At 47.0% G+C, this 21,585-nt stretch overlaps 1 protein-coding gene across 1 annotated transcript in view; it reads right to left on the bottom strand.

Moving 5' to 3' along the window:
- The window catches only part of c7h8orf34 (chromosome 7 C8orf34 homolog), a 175,516-nt gene that overhangs the window by 34,499 nt on the left and 119,432 nt on the right, over nt 1-21,585 (bottom strand). The window contains exons 8-10 of the mRNA XM_038997241.1: nt 17,276-17,411; nt 3,991-4,193; nt 3,740-3,813 (exon numbers count right to left, since the gene is read on the bottom strand). Of these exons, the coding sequence (XP_038853169.1) occupies nt 3,740-3,813; nt 3,991-4,193; nt 17,276-17,411 (413 nt within the window). The remainder of the gene's footprint in view (nt 1-3,739; nt 3,814-3,990; nt 4,194-17,275; nt 17,412-21,585) is intronic.

Here is a 21,585-nt window from a genome sequence, read left to right as displayed (position 1 = left end):
CACTCACCTGGTGTCCCCGGTCTGAATCAGTCCCTGTGCATAAGCAGAGCATGAATACCAGAAGTGTTTTGGCCCTCCAGGACCAGAATGAAACAGTCCCAGCCTAGAGGAACCAGGGAGACTGGACACATGTAAGGCAACGCAGGAGCTCCTACAGTTCTTCAGGATAGCTGTTTTCTAAACTCACTTTTTGCATTGAGACAATCATTGTGAACGTGGAGCACCAAGACCACATGAAAGGAAACCACTAATATGGAAAGTCTGGAAATACTGGAGATTTTTGTAGGGGAATAAAACAGCTATTGGGTTACCTAGGTTACGTCCCCAATGGCAACCTATTCCCTTTGCAGTGCACTAAGGTGTGCACTATATATGGATTAGGGTGCCATTTATGACACTTCCCTGGAGTATAAAACATTGAGATTGGGTCTGCCGATAATCAGGTGTATAATATACTAGCACAGAGGTGTGGGAGCATGCTGGCTCCATTGATAAAGTGGAGAGGTGGCCGGTGCCAAATACTAAAGACCCAGGAAGAGACGAGAGAGGTCACACACACACACACACTTAGGAATAGAGGCCCTGCAATATATCAGCTGAACTATATCCAAATGGCCCTGGAAACATAAACCATCACATTCCTGCCCTGAAACATAGAAACATACACATAGCATTGCATCATGCTAATTATCTTGTTCTTGTTACTTGTAAAAATGTAAACATTTAGAAAAATCTTGACGACGGTAACACCCAGTCGAAGGGCTACGAGGGCTAGGTTTGATTAAACATAGTGCTTGACACTTATGAAGGAAATTGAGCAGAAATTCTTGGGAAATTACTCCGGCTGTTGCTTTAGGAACATAACCTTTATGAGTCAATTATCACCTAGAGAAGCTGGCACAGCTAGATGGTAGTCCTAATGCTGTCGCAGCAGCATTAATGTTAACCATTAACAGTGTTCTGCTTTCTGCCGTTCTGCCCTTGAGCAAGGCAGTTAACCCCCAACAACAACTGCTCCCCGGGCGCCGATGACATGGACGTCGAATAAGGCAACCCCCCCCCCCCCCCCCCCCCCCCGCACCTCTCTGATTCAGAGGGGTTGGGTTAAATGTGGAAGACACATTTCAGTTGAATGTACATAAGTGCGTGTGGTGTGTGTGTGTTCAGCTATCCAAGTCTGCTTTGTTCTATGGCTCAATGCTGGACTGTATACAATACAAGATATCCTTTACCTGGGGACAAACAGGAAGCCACTGAAAAATGCCCTATTGACTGAAAACAAACTTCTATACTCTTGTGTTTTTTATTTTCCATAGTTAGCTTTTTCCATACAGAAAATCAGGACATACTTTGTCTGTGTCCCATGATTACCTCCCAATGGCACCCAATTCCCTTCATACTAGTGCACTACTTTTCACCAGACCTCTATGGGCCATGGTTAAAAGGAGTGCCCTACATGGGAGTAGGGTCCCATTTGGGACGCAGCCAGTGAACCATAGGAAAGGCAGTGAGTGGAGATAGATACAGTAGATAGACAGACAGAGAGCTCGGCCATTGTATGACAGTAACCATTGTTTGTCCCAAGAAGTGACTCAACAGAACTCATTAAAGTATTACATGTTGTTTCCCATAGCATGTTAGCTCCTCAGGGCCCCAGAGCCCTGCAGGCCCAGTTAAACAAACACACTATTAGGAAGACAAATTACATTAGCCTTTCAAAAAGGGCCCAAAATAAGCCATTAAAGAGGAAAACAACCACATGTGGTATAAATTCCAAATGGCACCCTATTCCCTATGCAGTGCACTACTTTCGACCAGGGCTCATAGGGCTCTGGTCAAAAGTAGTGCACTATGTAGGGAATAGGGTGCCATTTGGGTTGAATACTAGGCTTTAAAAACAGCAGTAGGTGGCGGGAGAGAGACATTCACACTTGGTGTTTCCATATGGGAAAAATTAGAATATTAAAAGCTTGCTCTTAACACTGCCAACCGCTCGAACCTATGGAGACCGTGTGAGGAGAGTAATGGAGAGTACATGTGCTGTACTGTACAGTGGTGAAGACAGCCAAAATCATGAGTTACTTGTGTGTCAGTACTGTGATCCATGGACTGCAGAGTGTAGGGAGCTGGAACGCCGAGGATGCAGTTGGTTCCCTGTAATGCAATCCAACACAATTGGGGGTGGCTGGTAGCCTCGAGGTTAGAGCATTGGGCCAGTAACTGAAAGGACACTGGTGTGAATCCCTGAGCCGACAATGTGATAAATCTGTTGCTGTGCTCTTAAGCAAGGCACTTCGCCCCAATTGCTCCAGGGTTGCTGGACAATCGTGACCCCACTCCCTGTGTGTTTCTCAGGAGGAGTTGGAATATACCAGAAACACATTTCCATGACACACTTGTACAAGACACACCCACAAGTGTGTATCCGGACAAATATAAGCACCCCCATCCCCTGAATTATTATCATTATTAATTGAGTTGAACAAGGAAGATATCAGATATTCTTTCTAGCAGCATTGAGAGAATGCTATTTTGCCATTTACCCCATCAACGTCGACCCGGTTACAGCTTTTAATTGAATATTGTCTCACACCAGTCCTGCTGCCAGTTAGTCTGGAGCCTCCGCCCATCTGGTGCGCACACACACACACACACACACACACACACACACACACACACACACACACACACACACACACACACACACACACACACACACACACACACACACACACAACGAGGTGCAGCTCCAAATCCCTTTTATTTCTACAAAAAAAGCTGTTAAAGGCTTTTCCAACACTTGGTGTTGATAATTAAGCATCAAGGTATCGGCGTCTACATACACAGACTGCTTTATTAACAGCATGTGAGTGTCTGTGGCACCGCAACGCTCAATCTGTCATGTGTTAGTTAGTTAGCTGTCAGATGGCTACATCAATGCAGCACCAAGGCTGCATCCCAAATAGCACCCTATTCCATTTATAGTGTATTACTTTTGACTAGGGCCCATGGGGGGGGGGGGGGGGGGGGGGGGGGGGGGGGGGGGGGGGGGGGTTATATAGGGCAGACTCCAAATCCCTCTATGAACTCCCGTAGCAGGTGGAGTTATCACGAAAGCCAGCCAATGAACAATAATGAATTGAATGTGTCGTTTCGTCTACCCTTTTGCCTGTAGCCACATCTGTAGAGCACCTTATAAACCTCCATGATCTCCACAGTTGTCACGCAAACCAGTACGCAGAACAATAGTGAATGTCTCTTTATTAGCCCTTTATGTGGGGCAAGAGTATCATGATTCTAAATAGCCCTATCTCTGGCCGGTAGTTACAGATACATAGAAACGGATTAAAACCGAAACTCAGCATTTTAACAGACAAATGGCAGAAAAAGCCCTGAAACTATCGTAAAGTGACATTTAGGGAAACTATTGTAAAGTGATATGAAGGGAAAGCCTAATTAGATGTATCACTTGTTCCGCTGTATCACAGTTATATTGTCCATTGTGTAAACTGCCGTGGCCTGTAAAGATGGATGGTTAAAGCCTGGCCTCAGCCTAATAGCAGGGTTATTGAGACGGGTCTAGCGCTCAGTCTTACAAAACAGGTTGGGGGGGGGGGCAAGGGGAAATGGTGGGGTGATAATTGATGAGGTAAGGTGAGCTGGATTGTTTGGTGACAGATGGTGGGAAGAAGAGAGGGTAGGAGGGAGAGGGAGGGACAGAAGGATGGAAGACACTTACTGGGAAAGACACCTGAGACACACTGTCGCATTCCTGGTCTCGTACCGGCGCTGTGTCCACCCCGGGAAAACAACCTACTCCAGACAACCCACAAACACACAGAAAGAAAGAGTAAGAGTAATGCCATATTTGACATATCAAGAGCTGACAAGAGGATATAGTGGGTAGGTCCTATTAGCGGCATCCTAATAGTGCACTGTATGGGGAATAGGGTGCGATTTGGGATGCATATTTGTGTACTATTAACTTACAGGAGATATCAGGCACAGGTTGTAAGTGATGGGGGGGTCCATGAGGCCCATTTCCATCAGGCATGTTGACAGCAGCATGCTCTGGGAGCAGGGGATGAGAAGATCCATGGAGAGGTCCACGTTGAGGTGATCCGTGCTGGGAGGGTCCATGGTGCTGGTCCTCTTCTGGTCTACTGGCATCTGACAGACTGTCCCCCTGCAGCCTGTAGAGACAAAACAGAACTTAGATAACACACTCGACGACTACAGGCTGAACCACATGTCAAAACAACTCACACAAATCATCACACTTCACACGTTACAACCCCTAACTTAAAACAAAACATATACAGACTTTACGCTAAACATCCACTAGCTTTCAGATGAGAAGCATTCACCCGAAGTCGGTTTTGAGCCTTCGAAGGCACAACACACATTCTTCAATTACAGTGGGTCAAACGCTGAACACTTAACACACGACGCAAAGCACATACTTCCCTAACTCTACAGCTAGTGTTAACACAGCACACAAACAATTCACGTCACAACCACTAAATACACACACACGCACACGCACACACACACACACACACACACACACACACACACACACACACACACACACACACACACACACACACCACACCGACCATTAGCGTTCAGATGAGCATCATTCACCCTGAGAGGAAGTTTAAACAGAAGCAAACGATAACCCAATGATAGGAAATGCTCCATAGACTTCCAATTTCCACTGGGAACAGCACAGTATGCACACTACAGTAGTCCAGTACCGTATCTGTTTCTCTAAACATCTGTATTCATCAGCATATCAAACTCGAAGTGCACATCTAGGATCAGGTGCCCCCCTGTCTATGTAATATTTTTCATTCTGATCTAAATGGCTAAACTGATCCTAGATCAGTATTCTACTCTGATATGCTTAATAAATCAGGCCCTGACCCTTCTATGAGAGTCTATGAGGGGACAGTGGGAATCTATCAGTGAGAGGTGATGAGACAGAGCGGAACAGATAGGCTTAATTTGTCTAACCTACATCAGGGGAATGCATAGGGATGTGGATATGCATCAGGGAAGGTACATCCAGACACAGTAACATAGCAGACCAGTTTAGGAATTCATATCCATACACTCATCACAACTACAGTTAGATAGAATCTATAGAGGCAGAACTATACCCAAGCCAAACGCAGATAAAAGTCTTATCATGTATAGCTGAAGTATAAAATGGTGCAGCCTACAGTTCATTTTGCTCAGTTTTGGAGCCAAACACACTTTGCAAAATGTTTGTTAACAGGGGCACAACTTTCACTGGGGATGGGCATGTCCCCCCCGCATTCTGAAATTGCATTTTGGCCCCTCCAGTATTATCCTGGGAATGTGATACAAAACCAGGCAACGGTGCGCTTTAGGACCATGCGGACGTCTCTGAGAGGTGGGGTGGGCTGTTTGGAGTTTTTAGCCGGCTGGATAAAAAAATAATGATATTATGTCCCCCCCATTTCTAAAACCAAAGTTGCGCCCCTGTTTATTAATGTTTGTGTCAGTTGTTCACGTCTACAAGCATATTCCTGTTGCTAGAAGCTTTCGAACATGCATTGCGTTTGTTATATAAATGATAACACACTAGTAGAAATGTTAAATATTGTCTATTTAGAATTCAAGTTCCATTTTATCACTGACCTTTAATATTGACCACTGCGGATTGTTGTGAGGACTGAGCATGCTCAGAAATTACTATGCACTATGTTGAGGTGTGTTTTCCTAATCTTTATTAGTTAAATGTTTGTGATATTTATGTAAATGTATTAGCTATTGATATTTAAACCAGTGAAAAGTATTGATTATAGACTGAGATATTCATGTTAATTGATGACATTTTGGATTTCCGGTATTACAGTTTTAGGGTTGGGTTTTGAATCTGATCACTCTGCCTAGTTTGAAGGCACTCTGCCTAGTTTGAAGGCACTCTGCCTAGTTTGAAAGCACTCTGCCTAGTTTGAAGGCACTCTGCCTAGTTTGAAGGCACTCTGCCTAGTTTGAAAGCACTCTGCCTAGTTTGAAAGCACTCTGCCTAGTTTGAAAGCACTCTGCCTAGTTTGAAGGCACTCTGCCTAGTTTGAAGGCACTCTGCCTAGTTTGAAGGCACTCTGCCTAGTTTGAAGGCACTCTGCCTAGTTTGAATTCACTCTGCCTAGTTTGAATTCACTCTGCCTAGTTAGAAGGCACTCTGCCTAGTTTGAATTCACTCTGCCTAGTTTGAATTCACTCTGCCTAGTTTGAAGGCACTCTGCCTAGTTTGAAGGCACTCTGCCTTAGAAGCCAGCAGCTTCAGTGAACTGGCCCTTTGTTATTTTGGTCAACGTCTGATGATGTAGCCGTAAATAAATACCATCATTTTAAACATAAATTCCGTCTGTCTACTGGTGCTTCACACCCCTGACAAGACTGTAGGGTCCACTATCATACACTTGCATATCATCAAAGGGCCATCAAAGGGCCATCTGTTCGTAATCATAACTGTTCATTGTCATGTCCAGCTTTGAGCCCATATAGGCCTACCAGTACAAATCCTATCTATGGCATATCTATAGGCCTACCAGTACCAGCCCTATCTGCTTGGAGTGTGATGAGAGCCTTGTCCAAAAGTTGTGGCTTCTGCCTTCCTCCTCACGTCAAAGATGTAACACTCTCAGAGATTGGACAAAGAGCAGCACGCTGTGTCTGAAAGACAAACCGTTTTCTAACAGGAACGCAAGCTGAACACTCTGGCCTTCGCTTTGTGGTTGGACGTAGCTGTTCGGATAAAAAATAATGTTAGATGACATTGCTTGTATCCCAAATGGCACCCTATTCCCCATTAAGGCTCTGAGGTTAGAGGTGGTGCACTATGTAGGGCATAGGGTGCCATTTGGAACACACATTTGATTCCCTCAGTGTTTCCTTCTTCTCCTATAAACATTTTCAGATCATCTGTACTCATGGTATTTATGTTTGAACAGTATATAGTTAGTCGACTGTAAATCATACTATATATCATTTAATTGCACACTGCTTTAGTTACGCATTATTTTAGTTGCATGCTATTTTCCATGTAATCAGAGGAAGCCATTAACTGGAGACAAAATACATCTATTTTATTTTATTTAACCTTTATTTAACTAGGCAAGACAGTTAAGAACAAATTCTTATTTACAATGACGGCCTACCAAAAGGCAAAAGGCCTCCTGCGGGGACGGGGGCTGAGATGAAACATTTAAATATAGGACAAAACACACATCACGACAAGAGAGACACCACAACACTACATAAAGAGACACCTAAGACAACAACACAGCATGGTAACAACACAACATTACAACAACATGGTAACAACACAACATGACAACAACAACTTATGGTGTGGCATTCCTCCACAGCCACCACCACATTGTACCTAAGGGATTATTGTAAGAATGGAAGATAACTTTTGAAATGCACAAATCTCTCTCTCTCCTATGTCTCTCTCTCATCTGTCCCTCTCTCCTTTGTGTCTCTCTCTCTCTCGCTCTCAAAAATAAAATAAAAACCCAGATATGCACCATCCCTGCTTTGAATGATGTGGTCCTCTGCATTTGGGCCTGACTACCATTCACAATTCCCTGAAAACATTCCATATACGAAAACAAATATTCTAATAAGGCCTATTCCCGGTCCACGTATGCCACGGATGGTCTCCCAGGCTGTGACGACACACAGACACACATACACACAGTGCTTAGGGACAGGGTCTGGGATGAGTTTGTGAACACTGGAGATTTGCAGCCAGAGCAAGTCCAGCAGGCCCTGTTAGAGGACTGCGCCACGGGTCTATAAAGCTGCTGCTGAAGTACAGGCATCTCTAACAACAGCTTGGGCTCTGGTGAAAGTAGTGCACCAGGCCTATATAGGGAATAGGGTGTCATTTGGGACGCGGGTAGGGACATGCAGCTCTAGCCACATCTATGGGCCAGGGACATGCAGCTCTAGCCACATCTATGGGCCAGGGACATGCAGCTCTGGGGGGCCCGAAACATTATAAAACTATCAAATAAAGAAATCTCACGCTTTTGAGAAAAGGATTGAAAGGAAGGATGATCTTCGTTGTCTATCACTGTCCCTGGTAACATCTGCCTCCTCAACACCCACCTTGGAACAGATGGGTGTTGAACACACCTCTGGGTAGGCTCCACTGGGTGTGACTGGTAGCACACAGTACTGGGTGGGGCGCAAGCAGCGTTTAACAGTGCTGCAGTAAATTAATAAACACTCTCTGAGGTGTTACTATAGATTAATCACCTCCATGCTGTTGTTCCCCGGCTGGCATAGTGGTCTTGAATTTTTGTCTTTCACTTCGATGGCTTCCCAGACTACAAAGTAAGTTAGAGGAGGCTGGTGGAGGGAAACATAGGAGGACGGGGTCATTGTAATTGCTGGAATGGAATAAATGGAATGGTATCAAACACATCAAACATATGGAAACCACATGTTTGACTCCGTTCCATTCATTCCTGCCATTACAATGAGCCCATCCTCCTATAGGTCCTCCCACCAGCCTCCTCTGAAGTATGTATATGAAAGACATCTTGCCAGGCTTTGAGTATTGGAATAGCCAATTTCCCCCCCACCCGCCCCTCTCTGTCACACACCCACTGTCTCCCCCTCTCTCTCCCCTCTCTCTCTTTCTCTCTTCCTTTCTCCCCTCTCTCTCTCAATCTCTTTCTCTCCCTCTCGCTCTCTCTCCCCCTCTCTCTCTCTCTCTCTCTTCCTCTTTGTATCAGCACTTACCTTCAGTCTACATTCCTCCAGCTCAAGAACAGAATATCATATCTTAAGTGCATTCCAAAATGTGCTTGTTGTCACAAGACCGCTCTGCACTGATACCGGTCTCTACTATCACCTCTTTTTATTTTTTTTAGATCACTTGTTTTCTCTTCCGGCACGTTTCCTGTTTATCCTCCCTCCCAGCACAATGTTATGCTCATGTTTCTGGGTGTTGGGTGCAATAGGGCCCAAGCGGGCATGACTCTGCCCGATGCCAGGGTGAGATAATGGGGTATTAGACAGGTCAGACGCCAGGCACACTCCTCCATCCCCCCTCCCTCCTTCCCTCTCTATTTGGGTTTTGTCCTCTTTCTTTTTCTTTTCATTTTTCACTCATCCACGCTGCTTATCTGTTTGGTAATGCGTGTCTAAGATGGGCAGATGGGTTTCTCATGATACTGAATGTTATCAGAAAGTTTGTAGGCAGATTGTTTACCACCTGTATGTTTAAAGTTCAATAGTTTATATCTATGGCTTATAATGACTAAGCCAGCTCCCGGATCACACTGGGTTTATCCCAAATGGCACCCTATTCCCTATATAGTGCACAACTTTTAACCAGGGAATATGGTGCCATTTGGGACGTATCCACTGATGTTGTAGCCGTATCTGGAGCTAGCTTTGGCTCTGTGCAAATATCTCTCTCAGTGAAACGTCAGACATCTGCTTTCTCCCCCTCTCCGTCTGTTCTGTTCCGGTCAAATTCCTTTAACCTGACCACTAGATCCTCTAGAGGTTTATTGGCTGACGAGCTCTGGTTGTTTTAGATGGTGAGGGATGGGAGGGAAAGGAAGGGCCCTAAACAGATCACACATCACTAGCCTGGAAATGCCTTGGACAGACGGCCCAGACCAGACCGGCTTCATTCCAGATGCACGGGACTGTAATATCAGAGGTTATTTAAACACACGCACACACAGACTCACACACACAAGCACGAACACACACACTGTGTTCTGTGGTATGAGGAGTGTGTTCAGCAGACATGCCTGTGAACAGGGGGCTGTAAAGACAGGGGTCAGAGGTCAAACGGGAGCAGAGCGTGAGAGAGAGATGTGCGTGGAGAAGGAGCGAGAAAGTAGCAAAGAGAGAGAGAGAGAGAGAGAGAGAGGCTGGCTCTCACCTCTAACAAAAGCTTTACAGTGTGTGCTTTAGACCCAACCATGTCTCAATGGGATTCCCAGAAGTGCCTGTGAAACCTATCCATCCTAATAATAAACCTGCTTCCCTGGAACCTAGCATATGTGAGGAGGGAGATAGTATAGTATAGTGATAGGGAACTGGGCTAGTATAGTGATAGGGAACTGGGCTAGCATACTAATAGGGAACTGGGCAAGTATAGTGATACTACACCAGCTCCGACGCTCATCTTATGTGGCAGGGCTTGCTAACTATTACAGACTACAAAGGGAAGGACATGAGCGAGCTGCCCAGTGACACAAGTATTCCAGACGAGCTAAATCACTTCTATGCTCGCTTCGAGGCAAGCAACACTGAAGCATGCATGAGAGCATCAGCTGTTCCGGACGACTGTGTGATCACGCTCTCCGTAGCCGACGTGAGTAAGACCTTTAAACAGGTCAACATACACAAGGCTGCGGGGCCAGACGGATTACCAGGACGTGTGCTGACCAACTGGCAGGTGTCTTCCGTAGCCATGAAGTGCTTTGAAAGGTTGGCTCACATCAACACTATTATCCCAGAAACCCTAGACCCACTCCAATTTGCATACCGCCCAAACAGATCCACAGATGATGCAATCTCTATTGCACTCCACACTGCCCTTTCCCACCTGGACAAAAGGAACACTTATGTGAGAATGCTATTAATTGACTACAGCTCAGCGTTCAACACCATAGTACCCTCAAAGCTCATCACTAAGCTAAGGATCCTGGGACTAAACACCTCCTTCTGCAACTGGATCCCGGACTTCCTGACGGGCCGTCCCCGGTGGTGAGGGGAGGTAGCAACACATCTGCCACGCTGATCCTCAACACCGGAGCTCCCCAGGGGTGCGTGCTCAGTCCACTCCTGTACTCTCTGTTCACCCACGACTGCATGGCCAGGCACGACTCCAACACCATCATTAAGTTTGCAGACGACACAACAGTTGTAGGCCTGATCACCGACTGTCACGTTCCTGACCTGTTTTCCTTGTTTTTGTATGTGTTTAGTTGGTCAGGGCGTGAGTTGGGGTGGGCATTCTATGTTATGTGTTTCTATGTTTAGGTTATTTGTCTATTGGCCTGATATGGTTCTCAATCAGGGACAGGTGTTTTACGTTTCCTCTGATTGAGAACCATATTAAGGTAGGCTGTTCTCACTGTTTGTTTGTGGGTGATTGTCTTCTGTGTCTGTGTATGTCGCACCACACGGGACTGTTTCGTTTTCGTTCGTGTATGTAGTCTGTTCCTGTTCGTGCGTTCTTCGTGTTATTATGTAAGTTCGTTTGTTCAGGTCTGTTGACTTCGTTTATTGTTTTGTAGTTTGTTCAAGTGTTCATAGTGTTTCGTCTTGTTATAATAAATCATTATGTCTACATACCTCGCTGCGTGTTGGTCCGATCCATGCTCCTCCTCGTCTGAGGAGGAGAACGACTTCGACGACCGTTACAGAATCACCCACCAAACCAGGACCAAGCAGCGCAGCAGGAGAGGCTGCACTATTTGGAGAAATGGACATGGGAGGACGACCTAGACGGTAAAGGACCCTGGGCAGAGCCAGGGGAATATCGTCGCCCCAAAGAAGAGCTGGAGGCAGCGAAGGCGGAGAGGCGCTATTATGAGGCGCTCGCACGGCAGAGCGGCTGGAGGCCCGAGAGGCAGCCCCAAAAATTTATTGGGGGGGGGGGGGGGGCACACGGGGAGTGTGGCAGAGTCAGGAGTCAGACCTGAGCCAACTCCTCCTGCTTACCGTAAGGAGCCGGTGAGGGCGGAATTGGAGGTGAGTGACGCAGAGACTGTGAAGGATTTAATGGGGAAATTGGAGGAGAGAGTAATGAGGGATGTACTGGTTTGGTGCATGAGGCACGACATCCGTCCGACTGAACGTGTCGGTGAGTTGATGTCACCGGGAACAGCTCTCCATACTCGTCCTGAGGTGCGTGCTAGCCGTCTGGTTAAGACAGTGCCTACACCACGCACCAAGCCTCCTGTGCGTCTCCAGAGTCCTGTGCGTCCTGTTACTGCTCCCCGCACTAGCCCTGAGATGCGTGTTCCCAGCCCGGTACCACCAGTTCCGGCACCACGCACTAGGCCTAATGTGCGTCTCCAGAGCCCTGTTCCTCCTCCACGCACTAGCCCTATGGTGCGTGTCTCCAGCCCATTACCACCAGTGCCTACACTACGCACCAAGCCTCCTGTGCGCCTCCAGAGTCCTGTGTGTCCTGTTGCTGCTCCCCGCACTAGCCTGAAGGTGCGTGTCCTTAGCCCGGTACCTCCAGTTCCGGCACCACGCACCAGGCCTACAGTGCGTCTCAGCCGGCCAGAGTCTGCCGTCTGCCCAGCGGCGCCTGAACTGCCCGTCTGCCCAACGCCGTCTGAACTGCCCATCTGCCCAACGGCGCCTGAACTGCCCGTCTGCCCAACGCCGTCTGAACTGTCCGTCTGCCAAGCGCCGCATGAACTGCCCGTCTGTACTGAGCCTTCAAAGCCGCCCGTCTGTGCTGAGCCTTCAAAGCCGCCCGTCTGTACTGAGCCTTCAAAGCCGCCCGTCTGTCATGAGCCTTCAGAGCCATCTGCCAGACAGGAGCCGCTAGAGCCGTCCGCCAGACAGGAGCCGCTAGAGCCGTCCGCCAGACAGGAGCAGCCAGAGCCTTCCGCCAGACAGGAGCAGCCAGAGCCTTCCGCCAGACAGGAGCAGCCAGAGCCTTCCGCCAGACAGGAGCAGCCAGAGCCTTCCGCCAGACAGGAGCAGCCAGAGCCTTCCGCCAGACAGGAGCAGCCAGAGCCTTCCGCCAGACATGAGCAGCCAGAGCCTTCCGCCAGACAGGAGCAGCCAGAGCCTTCCGCCAGACAGGAGCAGCCAGAGCCTTCCGCCAGACATGAGCAGCCAGAGCCGCCAGCCAGCCATGAGCAGCCAGAGCCGCCAGCCAGCCATGAGCAGCCAGAGCCGCCAGCCAGCCATGAGCAGCCAGAGCCGCCAGCCAGCCATGAGCAGCAAGAGCCGCCAGCCAGCCATGAGCAGCAAGAGCCGCCAGCCAGCCATGAGCAGCAAGAGCCGCCAGCCAGCCATGAGCAGCAAGAGCCGCCAGCCAGCCATGAGCAGCCAGAGCAGCCAGCCAGCCATGAGCCGTCAGAGCCGCCAGCCAGCCATGAGCCGCCAGAGCCGCCAGCCAGCCAGGATCCGCCAGAGCCGCCAGGCAGCCAGGATCCGCCAGAGCCAGCCAGCCAGGATCCGCCAGAGCCAGCCAGCCAGGATCCGCCAGCCAGTCCGGAGCTGCCCCTCAGTCCGGTGTTGCCCCTCATTCCGGTGTTGCCCCTTCGTCCGGTGCTGCCCCTAAATCCATTGGGGTTAATTTGGAGGGTGGCCATTTGGAGGAGGCTACGGAAGCGGGGTTTGACTATGGTGGGGTGGGGACCACGTCCGGAGCCGGAGCCGCCACCGTGGACAGATGCCCACCCAGACCCTCCCCTAGACTTTAGGTGGTGCGCCCGGAGTTCGCACCTTGAGGGGGGGGTTCTGTCACGTTCCTGACCTGTTTTCCTTGTTTTTGTATGTGTTTAGTTGGTCAGGGCGTGAGTTGGGGTGGGCATTCTATGTTATGTGTTTCTATGTTTAGGTTATTTGTCTATTGGCCTGATATGGTTCTCAATCAGGGACAGGTGTTTTACGTTTCCTCTGATTGAGAACCATATTAAGGTAGGCTGTTCTCACTGTTTGTTTGTGGGTGATTGTCTTCCGTGTCTGTGTATGTCGCACCACACGGGACTGTTTCGTTTTCGTTCGTGTATGTAGTCTGTTCCTGTTCGTGCGTTCTTCGTGTTATTATGTAAGTTCGTTTGTTCAGGTCTGTTGACTTCGTTTATTGTTTTGTAGTTTGTTCAAGTGTTCATAGTGTTTCGTCTTGTTATAATAAGTCATTATGTCTACATACCTCGCTGCGTGTTGGTCCGATCCATGCTCCTCCTCGTCTGAGGAGGAGAACGACTTCGACGACCGTTACACCGACAACGACGAGACAGCCTATAGGGAGGTCAGAGACCTGGCCAGGTGGTGCCAGAACAACAACCTATCCCTCAACGTAACCAACTAAGGAGATGATTGTGGATTACAGGAAAAGGAGCACCGAGCACGCCCCCATTCTCATCGACGGGGCTGTAGTGGAGCAGGTTGAGAGCTTCAAGTTCCTTGGTGTCCACATCAACAACAAACTAGAATAGTCCAAACACACCAAGACAGTCGTTATGAGGGCACGACAAAGCCTGTTCCCCCTCAGGAGACATAAAAGATTTGGCATGGGTCCTGAGATCCTCAAAAGGTTCAACAGCTGCAACATCGAGAGCATCCTGACTGGTTGCATCACTTCCTGGTACGGCAATTGCTCGGCCTCTGACCGCAAGGCACTACAGAGGGAAGTGCGTACAGCCCAGTACATCACTGGGGTTAAGCTGCCTGCCATCCAGGACCTCTACACCAGGCGGTGTCAGAGGAAGGCCCTAAAAATTGTCAAAGACCTCAGCCACCCCAGTCATAGACTGTTCTCTCTACTACCGCATGGCAAGCGGTAAAGGAGTGCCAAGTCTAGGACAAAAAGGCTTCTCAACAGTTTTTACACCCAAGCCATAAGACTCCTGAACAGGTAATCAATTGGCTACCCGGACTATTTGCATTGTGTGCCCCCCCAACCCCTCTTTTTACGCTGCTGCTACTCTCTGTTTATCATATATACATAGTCACTTTAACTATACATTCATGTATATACTACCTCAATTGGGCCGTCCAACCAGTGCTCCCGCACATTGGCTAACCGGGCTATCTGCATTGTGTCCCGCCACCCACCACCCGCCAACCCCTCTTTTACACTACTGCTACTCTCTGTTCATTATATATGCATAGTCACTTTAACCATATCTACATGTACATACTACCTCAATCAGCCTGACTAACCGGTGTCTGAATGTAGCCTCGCTACTTTTATAGACTCGCTACTGTATATAACCTGTCTTTTTACTGTTGTTTTATTTTTGTACTTACCAATTGCTCACCTAATACCTTTTTTTGCACTATTGGTTAGAGCCTGTAAGTAAGCCTTTCACTGCAAGGTCTACACCTGTTGTATTCGGCGCACGTGACAAATAAACTTTGATTTGATTTGCTAAGGAACTGGGCTAGTGCAGTGATATGGAACTGGGCTAGTATAGTAATAGGGAACTGGGCTAGTATAGTGATAGGGAACGGGGCTAGTATAATAATAGGGAACTGGGCTAGTACAGTGATAAGGAACTGGGCTAGTATAGTGATAGGGAACTGGGCTAGTATAGTAATAGGGAACTGGACTAGCATAGTGATAGGGAACGGTGCTAGTATAATGATAGGAACATGGGCTAGTATAGTAATAGGGAACTGGGCTAGTATAGTGATAAGGAACTGGGCTAGTATAGTGATATAGAACTAGGCTAGTATAGTGATAGGGAACTGGACTAGTATAGTGATAGGGAACTGGGCTAGTATAGTGATAAGGAACTGGGCTAGTATAGTAACAGGGAACTGGGCTAGTATAGTGATACGGAACTAGGCCAGTATAGTGATAAGGAACTGGGTTAGTATAGTAATAGGGAACTGGGATAGTATAGTGATAGGGAACTGGACTAGTATAGTGATAGGGAACTAGGCTAGTATAGTGATAGGGAACTGAACTAGCATAGTGATAGGGAACGGGGCTGGTATAGTGATAGGGAACTGAGCTAGTATAGTAATAGGGAACTGGGATAGTATAGTAATATGGACCTGTGCTAGTATAGTGATAGGGAACTGGGCTAGTATAGTGATACGGAACTGGGCTAGTATAGTAATAGGGAACTGGGCTAGTTTAGTGATATGTAACTGGGCTAGTATAGTGATAAGGAACTGGGCTAGTATAGTGATAGGGCACTAGGCTAGAATAGTGATAGGGAACTGGGCTAGTATAGTAATAGGGAACTGGACTAGTATAGTGATAGGGAACTGGGCTAGTATAGTGATACGGAACTGGGCTAGTATAGTGATAGGGAACTAGGCTAGTATAGTGATATGGAACTGGGCTAGTATAGTAATAGGGAACTGGACTAGCATAGTGATAGGGAATGGGGCTGGTATAGTGATAGGGAACTGGGTTAGTATAGTAATAGGGAACTGGGCTAGTATAGTGATAAGGAACTGGGTTAGTATAGTAATAGGGAACTGGGATAGTATAGTAATAGGGAACGGGCCTAGTACAGTGATGGGGAACTGGACTAGCATAGTGATACGGAACTGGGCTAGTATAGTGATAGGGAACTAGGCTAGTATAGTGATATGGAACTGGGCTAGTATAGTAATAGGGAACTGGACTAGCATAGTGATAGGAAATGGGGCTGGTATAGTGATAGGGAACTGGGCTAGTATAGTAATAGGGAACTGGACTAGCATAGTGATAGGAAATGGGGCTGGTATAGTGATAAGGAACTGGGCTAGTATAGTGATATGGAACTGGGAAAGTATAGTGATAGGGAACGGGGCTAGTACAGTGATAGGGAACTGGACTAGCATAGTGATAGGGAACTGGACTAGAATAGTGATAGGGAACTGGACTAGTGTAGTAATAGGGAACTGGGCTAGTATAGTGAATGCGAACTGGGCTAGTATAGTGATAAGGACCCGGGCTAGTATAGTGATAGGGAACAAGGCTAGTATAGTGATAGGGAACTGGGCTAGTATAGTAATATGGAACTGGACTAGTATAGTGATAGGGAACTGGGCTAGTATAGTAATAGGGAACTGGGCTAGTATAGTGATAGGGAATGGGGCTAATACAGTGCTAAGGTACTGGACTAGCATAGTGACAGGGAACTGGACTAGTATAGTGATAGGGAACTGGACTAACATAGTGATAGGGAATGGGGCTGGTATAGTGATAGGGAACTGGGCTAGTATCGTGATAGGGAACTGGGCTAGTATAGTGATAGGGAATGGGACTCGTATAGTGACAGGGAACTGAACTAGTATAGTAATAGGGAACTGGACCTATGGACACTGCAGTAGTAAGTCAGGCAAGCATTCCTCATATGCAGTACCCCTCTCTGCTCAGACAAATGCACTCACTGAGCAGAGAGAAGAGGAGTCTTTGGACACAGACCTGTCCCACTCTCTCTGTACCAAGTTATAGAGCAGACAGACAACCAGACAGCCAGCCAATCAGCCACACAGACACACAGGCACAGGTAAGGCCCAGGTAACCCCCAGGTCATAGTAAAGGATAAATATTTACCTTGCACACCTTGAGCAGATGTTGAGTGTGACCTTGGCCTGGGGCTCTGGGAGGTAGGAACTACGACCTTGACTGAACTTACTTCCTGACGGGGCCAGCCCTGTTACCCCCTCCATACGCAGGTCATCTAGGTCCTCTATGAGGAGAGAGGAGAGAGAGGAGAGAGGGAGAGAGGAGAGAGAGGGAGAAAGGGGGAGGGAGAGAGAGAGAGGGAGGCAGGGAAGAGAGAGAATGGGTGAAGTACAGGGAGATGGAGTGAGGAAGAGCGATGAGGAATAGAAGGAAAGAGTAAGAAAGGGGAAAGAGGGAGAGAAGGAGAGGGACAGTCATTTATCATAGTCACTGAGTCATCAACAGATGCATTGTATCTGTCTTAGCTGTCTCAGCCGTCCAGAACGGAGGAAGGATGAACCAACACACACACACACACACACACACACACACACACACACACACACACACACACACACACACACACACACACACACACACACACACACACACACACACACACACACACACACACACACACACATTAAGAGACGATAGACTGACAAGACTGTCTTGCATCAATTAGCCAATAAATAGATTGTGGTTGTAAGGAGAAGAGACAGAGAAGGCTGTGCTGAAGGAGAGATGATGAGAGAGAGACCACACATCCTGACCAGAGAGAGAGAGAGAAGTGTCTCTGTGTGTTCTCTCCCTGTGTCCTCATAAGAACAGTCCTCGGTCTGCATGACTCTCTAAAGAGCTCCATATGAACCAGACACGCCAGTGTCATCCCCTCTCCTTCTCCCCAGTCTCTCTGTCTCTGTCACCCCCATCTATCTCTCTCTCTCTCTCTCTCTCTCTCTGGTTTGTTTTAACATACTGCTGTTGGACCGGGAGACAGAATAAAGCTGAACTGAGTTCCACACGCAATAGTGTTCCCAGGTTCACCACTGGGCCCATGTTCAGCTTTAAACAGGCTTATATGATCAGGTATCAGAGAACATAATTTTCAGCTTCAAGGCGAAGTAGGTGACGCGCGTTTCGGTAACAGAGACAATAATACAATCATTGAGAACAGAAAGCATAACTCTGTCTGCGTTCCAAATGACAGCCTATTCCCTTTATGGCTTTGTGGACCCTGGTCAAAAGTAGTGCACTATATAGAGAATAGGGTTCCATTTGGGATGCACCCTCAGTCTAATAAGCAGGGTCGTGACTGAGTAGAAAAGAAGGGTAGTAAAATATAAATAACTTCATGTTTATTGTCACAAAACTAAAACCAGTAACGCTTTATTAAATATAGCAGGACATCAAAGAGGGATGTAAATTCGACAGCAAGTTCTTGGTTCTGAATAAATGTTTTGAGAGACGAAACACATTGCAACAATTATATAGCGTAAGTCTGAATTTGTATGTTGACGACATGAGTCATGGTCTGAGTTAGCTAACTGTTGGTAAAGATATCTAATATAGCTTTTTAATAACAAGTTGATATCTTAAAGGTCCAATGCAGCCATTTTTATCTCAATATCAAATAATTTCTGGGTAACAATTAAGTAAAATGGTTCAAAATTTAAAAAACGATTAATTCTTGGCAAAAAGCTATTTCTCAAGCAAAAAATGATTATTCCAACCTCACAGTGTGGAATATATATATAAATCACAGGTAAATCAAATTTTTGACGGCACTGGGCCTTTAAAAGAAAATAAAAACTTGCCCGTATCACTTGTGCTTATTAAGCATACAGGCAAGCGCAGTTTGAAGATATCCTAGAATGATTCCCAGGCACCTGCAACAAAACACCTCAGACGTGCGAGTGCTTTCCCTTCTTTTAATAACAAGTTGATAGATACAGTACCTCAAGCCATTACTGTATGGACCATTTGACAGCATATAAAGGATGTTTTTTTAACAACAATAGCCCATTTTGTTTTCATCAGTCCACAGGAATGTGAGAAATGTGACAACAAGAGATCAAATGCCGGACATAATTATTACCACTCACTAGTGTGTGTGTATGTGTGTGTGCGTGTGTGTGTCTGTTTATGTGTGTGGGACAGATATACACATTAGTCACATTGATACTCTTCCCGTCAATCTCATGTTACTGGCCTCCTGGTTGAGCAGAGACGAGAAGACAGAAAACTGCGGCTTACACTTTGATAGAAGAGAAGGCGTGACTAATCACCTGGATTAGAGGAGAGACACTCATCCACTGAGAAATGTTCCTCTTCCCTCCATCCATCACACTGGCCCTGCGCCAGGCTATCTCTCACCTGTCTCTCCTCGTTACGCGTTTGTGTCTGTGTGTAAGTGTGTGTGTCTGTGTGTGTGTGTGTGTGTGTGTGTGTGTGTGTGTGTGTGTGTGTGTGTGTGTGTGTGTGTGTGTGTGTGTGTTTGCTTGTATGCCTCCCTTTGTGTGTATGGTTCGTACGTGCATGTCTCCTCTCCGTAGGTGAAGAAATCACTTAAAGAGAGCGAGAGGAGACGAGAGAGGAGAGAAATACCATACCAGACCAGCTGCAAATTAAGAATTCCACTAGGAGTAAAATTCCACGAGGAGCACATTTTCAGAGAGGCACTGATGTGTGTCTAAAAGGAATAACAGCCCGGGTGTTATGTAGTCAGATTGCCTGGGTGTTATGTAGTCAGATTGCCTGGGTGTTATGTAGTCAGATTGCCCGGGTGTTATGTAGTCAGATTGCCTGGGTGTTACATGTAGTCAGATTGCCTGGGTGTTATGTAGTCAGATTGCCCGGGTGTTACATGTAGTCAGATTGCCTGGGTGTTATGTAGTCAGATTGCCCGGGTGTTAAATGTAGTCAGATTGCCTGGGTGTTATGTAGTCAGATTGCCTGGGTGTTATGTAGTCAGATTGCCCGGGTGTTACATGTAGTCAGATTGCCTGGGTGTTATGTAGTCAGATTGCCCGGGTGTTAAATGTAGTCAGATTGCCTGGGTGTTATGTAGTCAGATTGCCTGGGTGTTATGTAGTCAGATTGCCCGGGTGTTACATGTAGTCAGATTGTCTGGGTGTTATGTAGTCAGATTGCCCGGGTGTTAAATGTAGTCAGATTGTCCGGGTGTTACATGTAGTCAGATTGCCCGGGTGTTACATGTAGTCAGATTGCCCGGGTGTTACATGTAGTCAGATTGCCGGGTGTTACATGTAGTCAGATTGCCCGGGTGTTACATTTAGTCAGATTGCCCAGGTGTTACATGTAGTCAGATTGCCGGGTGTTACATGTAGTCAGATTGCCCGGGTGTTACATGTAGTCAGATTTCCCGGGTGTTACATGTAGTCAGATTGCCCGGGTGTTACATGTAGTCAGATTGCCCGGGTGTTACATGTAGTCAGATTGCCTGGGTTTTGATTTAGAATTGTCTGATTGGGTGTTAGATTTTTCCTTCATTTTTCTATCGTCTGATGAGATTAGCATAAACATTTGATAACATACACACCATGAAGATGAACGTTTACATCATGTTGACATTGAGCCATACTACTTCTTACCGTGCCAGATGAGGTGAGATTTCTCACCTGAAGCACTGAGAGACCTATGGGCCTGGTCAAAAGTATTTCACTGTAAGGAAAATAGGGTTCCAGCTGGTACACACAGTCCCAGAACACAGGTCATCCAGGGACTGGGACTGGTGTGGATAACAGAGGGTGACTGAATGCTTCTGTCATGCTTCTGAAAATGCCTGTAAGCATAGTCTCATTCATCATCACTGCTGGGAAATGAGAGTGGGTGGGCAAGGGGAGAGAGGTTACCGGCCGTGGGAACCATGTTTGTGTCCCAAATGGCACCCTATTCCCTATGCATAGTGTTACTTTTGACCAGGGTCCATAGGGGTCTGGTCAAAAGTAGTGCACTATGTAGGTAATAGGGTGCCCTTTGGAACACAAGCCATGGCTTAATATTGTGTCAACGCCCAGACCATCACCTGCTCCTCCACCTAATCCGTCTCCTGGTCGTTATCGACTCTGTAAGGTCCTGTCTAGAGACTGATTTACGCGGTGGTAGACTACAAGTCTGAAAAGTCTAGGTGGGTCACAGCGGGAACCACTGCTGTAAAGTTACTGTGTTCAAACGTTGCCACGGTCACAGCACATTACCTTACGGGAAGCTTTTAATCTCTGAGTTCACCTCTCCCTTTGGCCTTGTTCCTTGTAGGTGGAGATAAACAAATGACAAAAACATGGAGAGTACAAAATCTCCGTCTGATCTTTCAGGCGAGTCGAATAAAGACATTACATGCAGCTTTAGATTTAGTTTGTGTTTTGTCTAAACAAGATGTTACCGCTGTTTAGAAC

Source organism: Salvelinus namaycush, chromosome 7 (genome assembly GCF_016432855.1).
Source record: "Salvelinus namaycush isolate Seneca chromosome 7, SaNama_1.0, whole genome shotgun sequence".
NCBI classification, from domain to species: Eukaryota; Metazoa; Chordata; class Actinopteri; order Salmoniformes; family Salmonidae; genus Salvelinus; species Salvelinus namaycush.
This window is presented reverse-complemented; position numbering and strand designations above follow the sequence as displayed.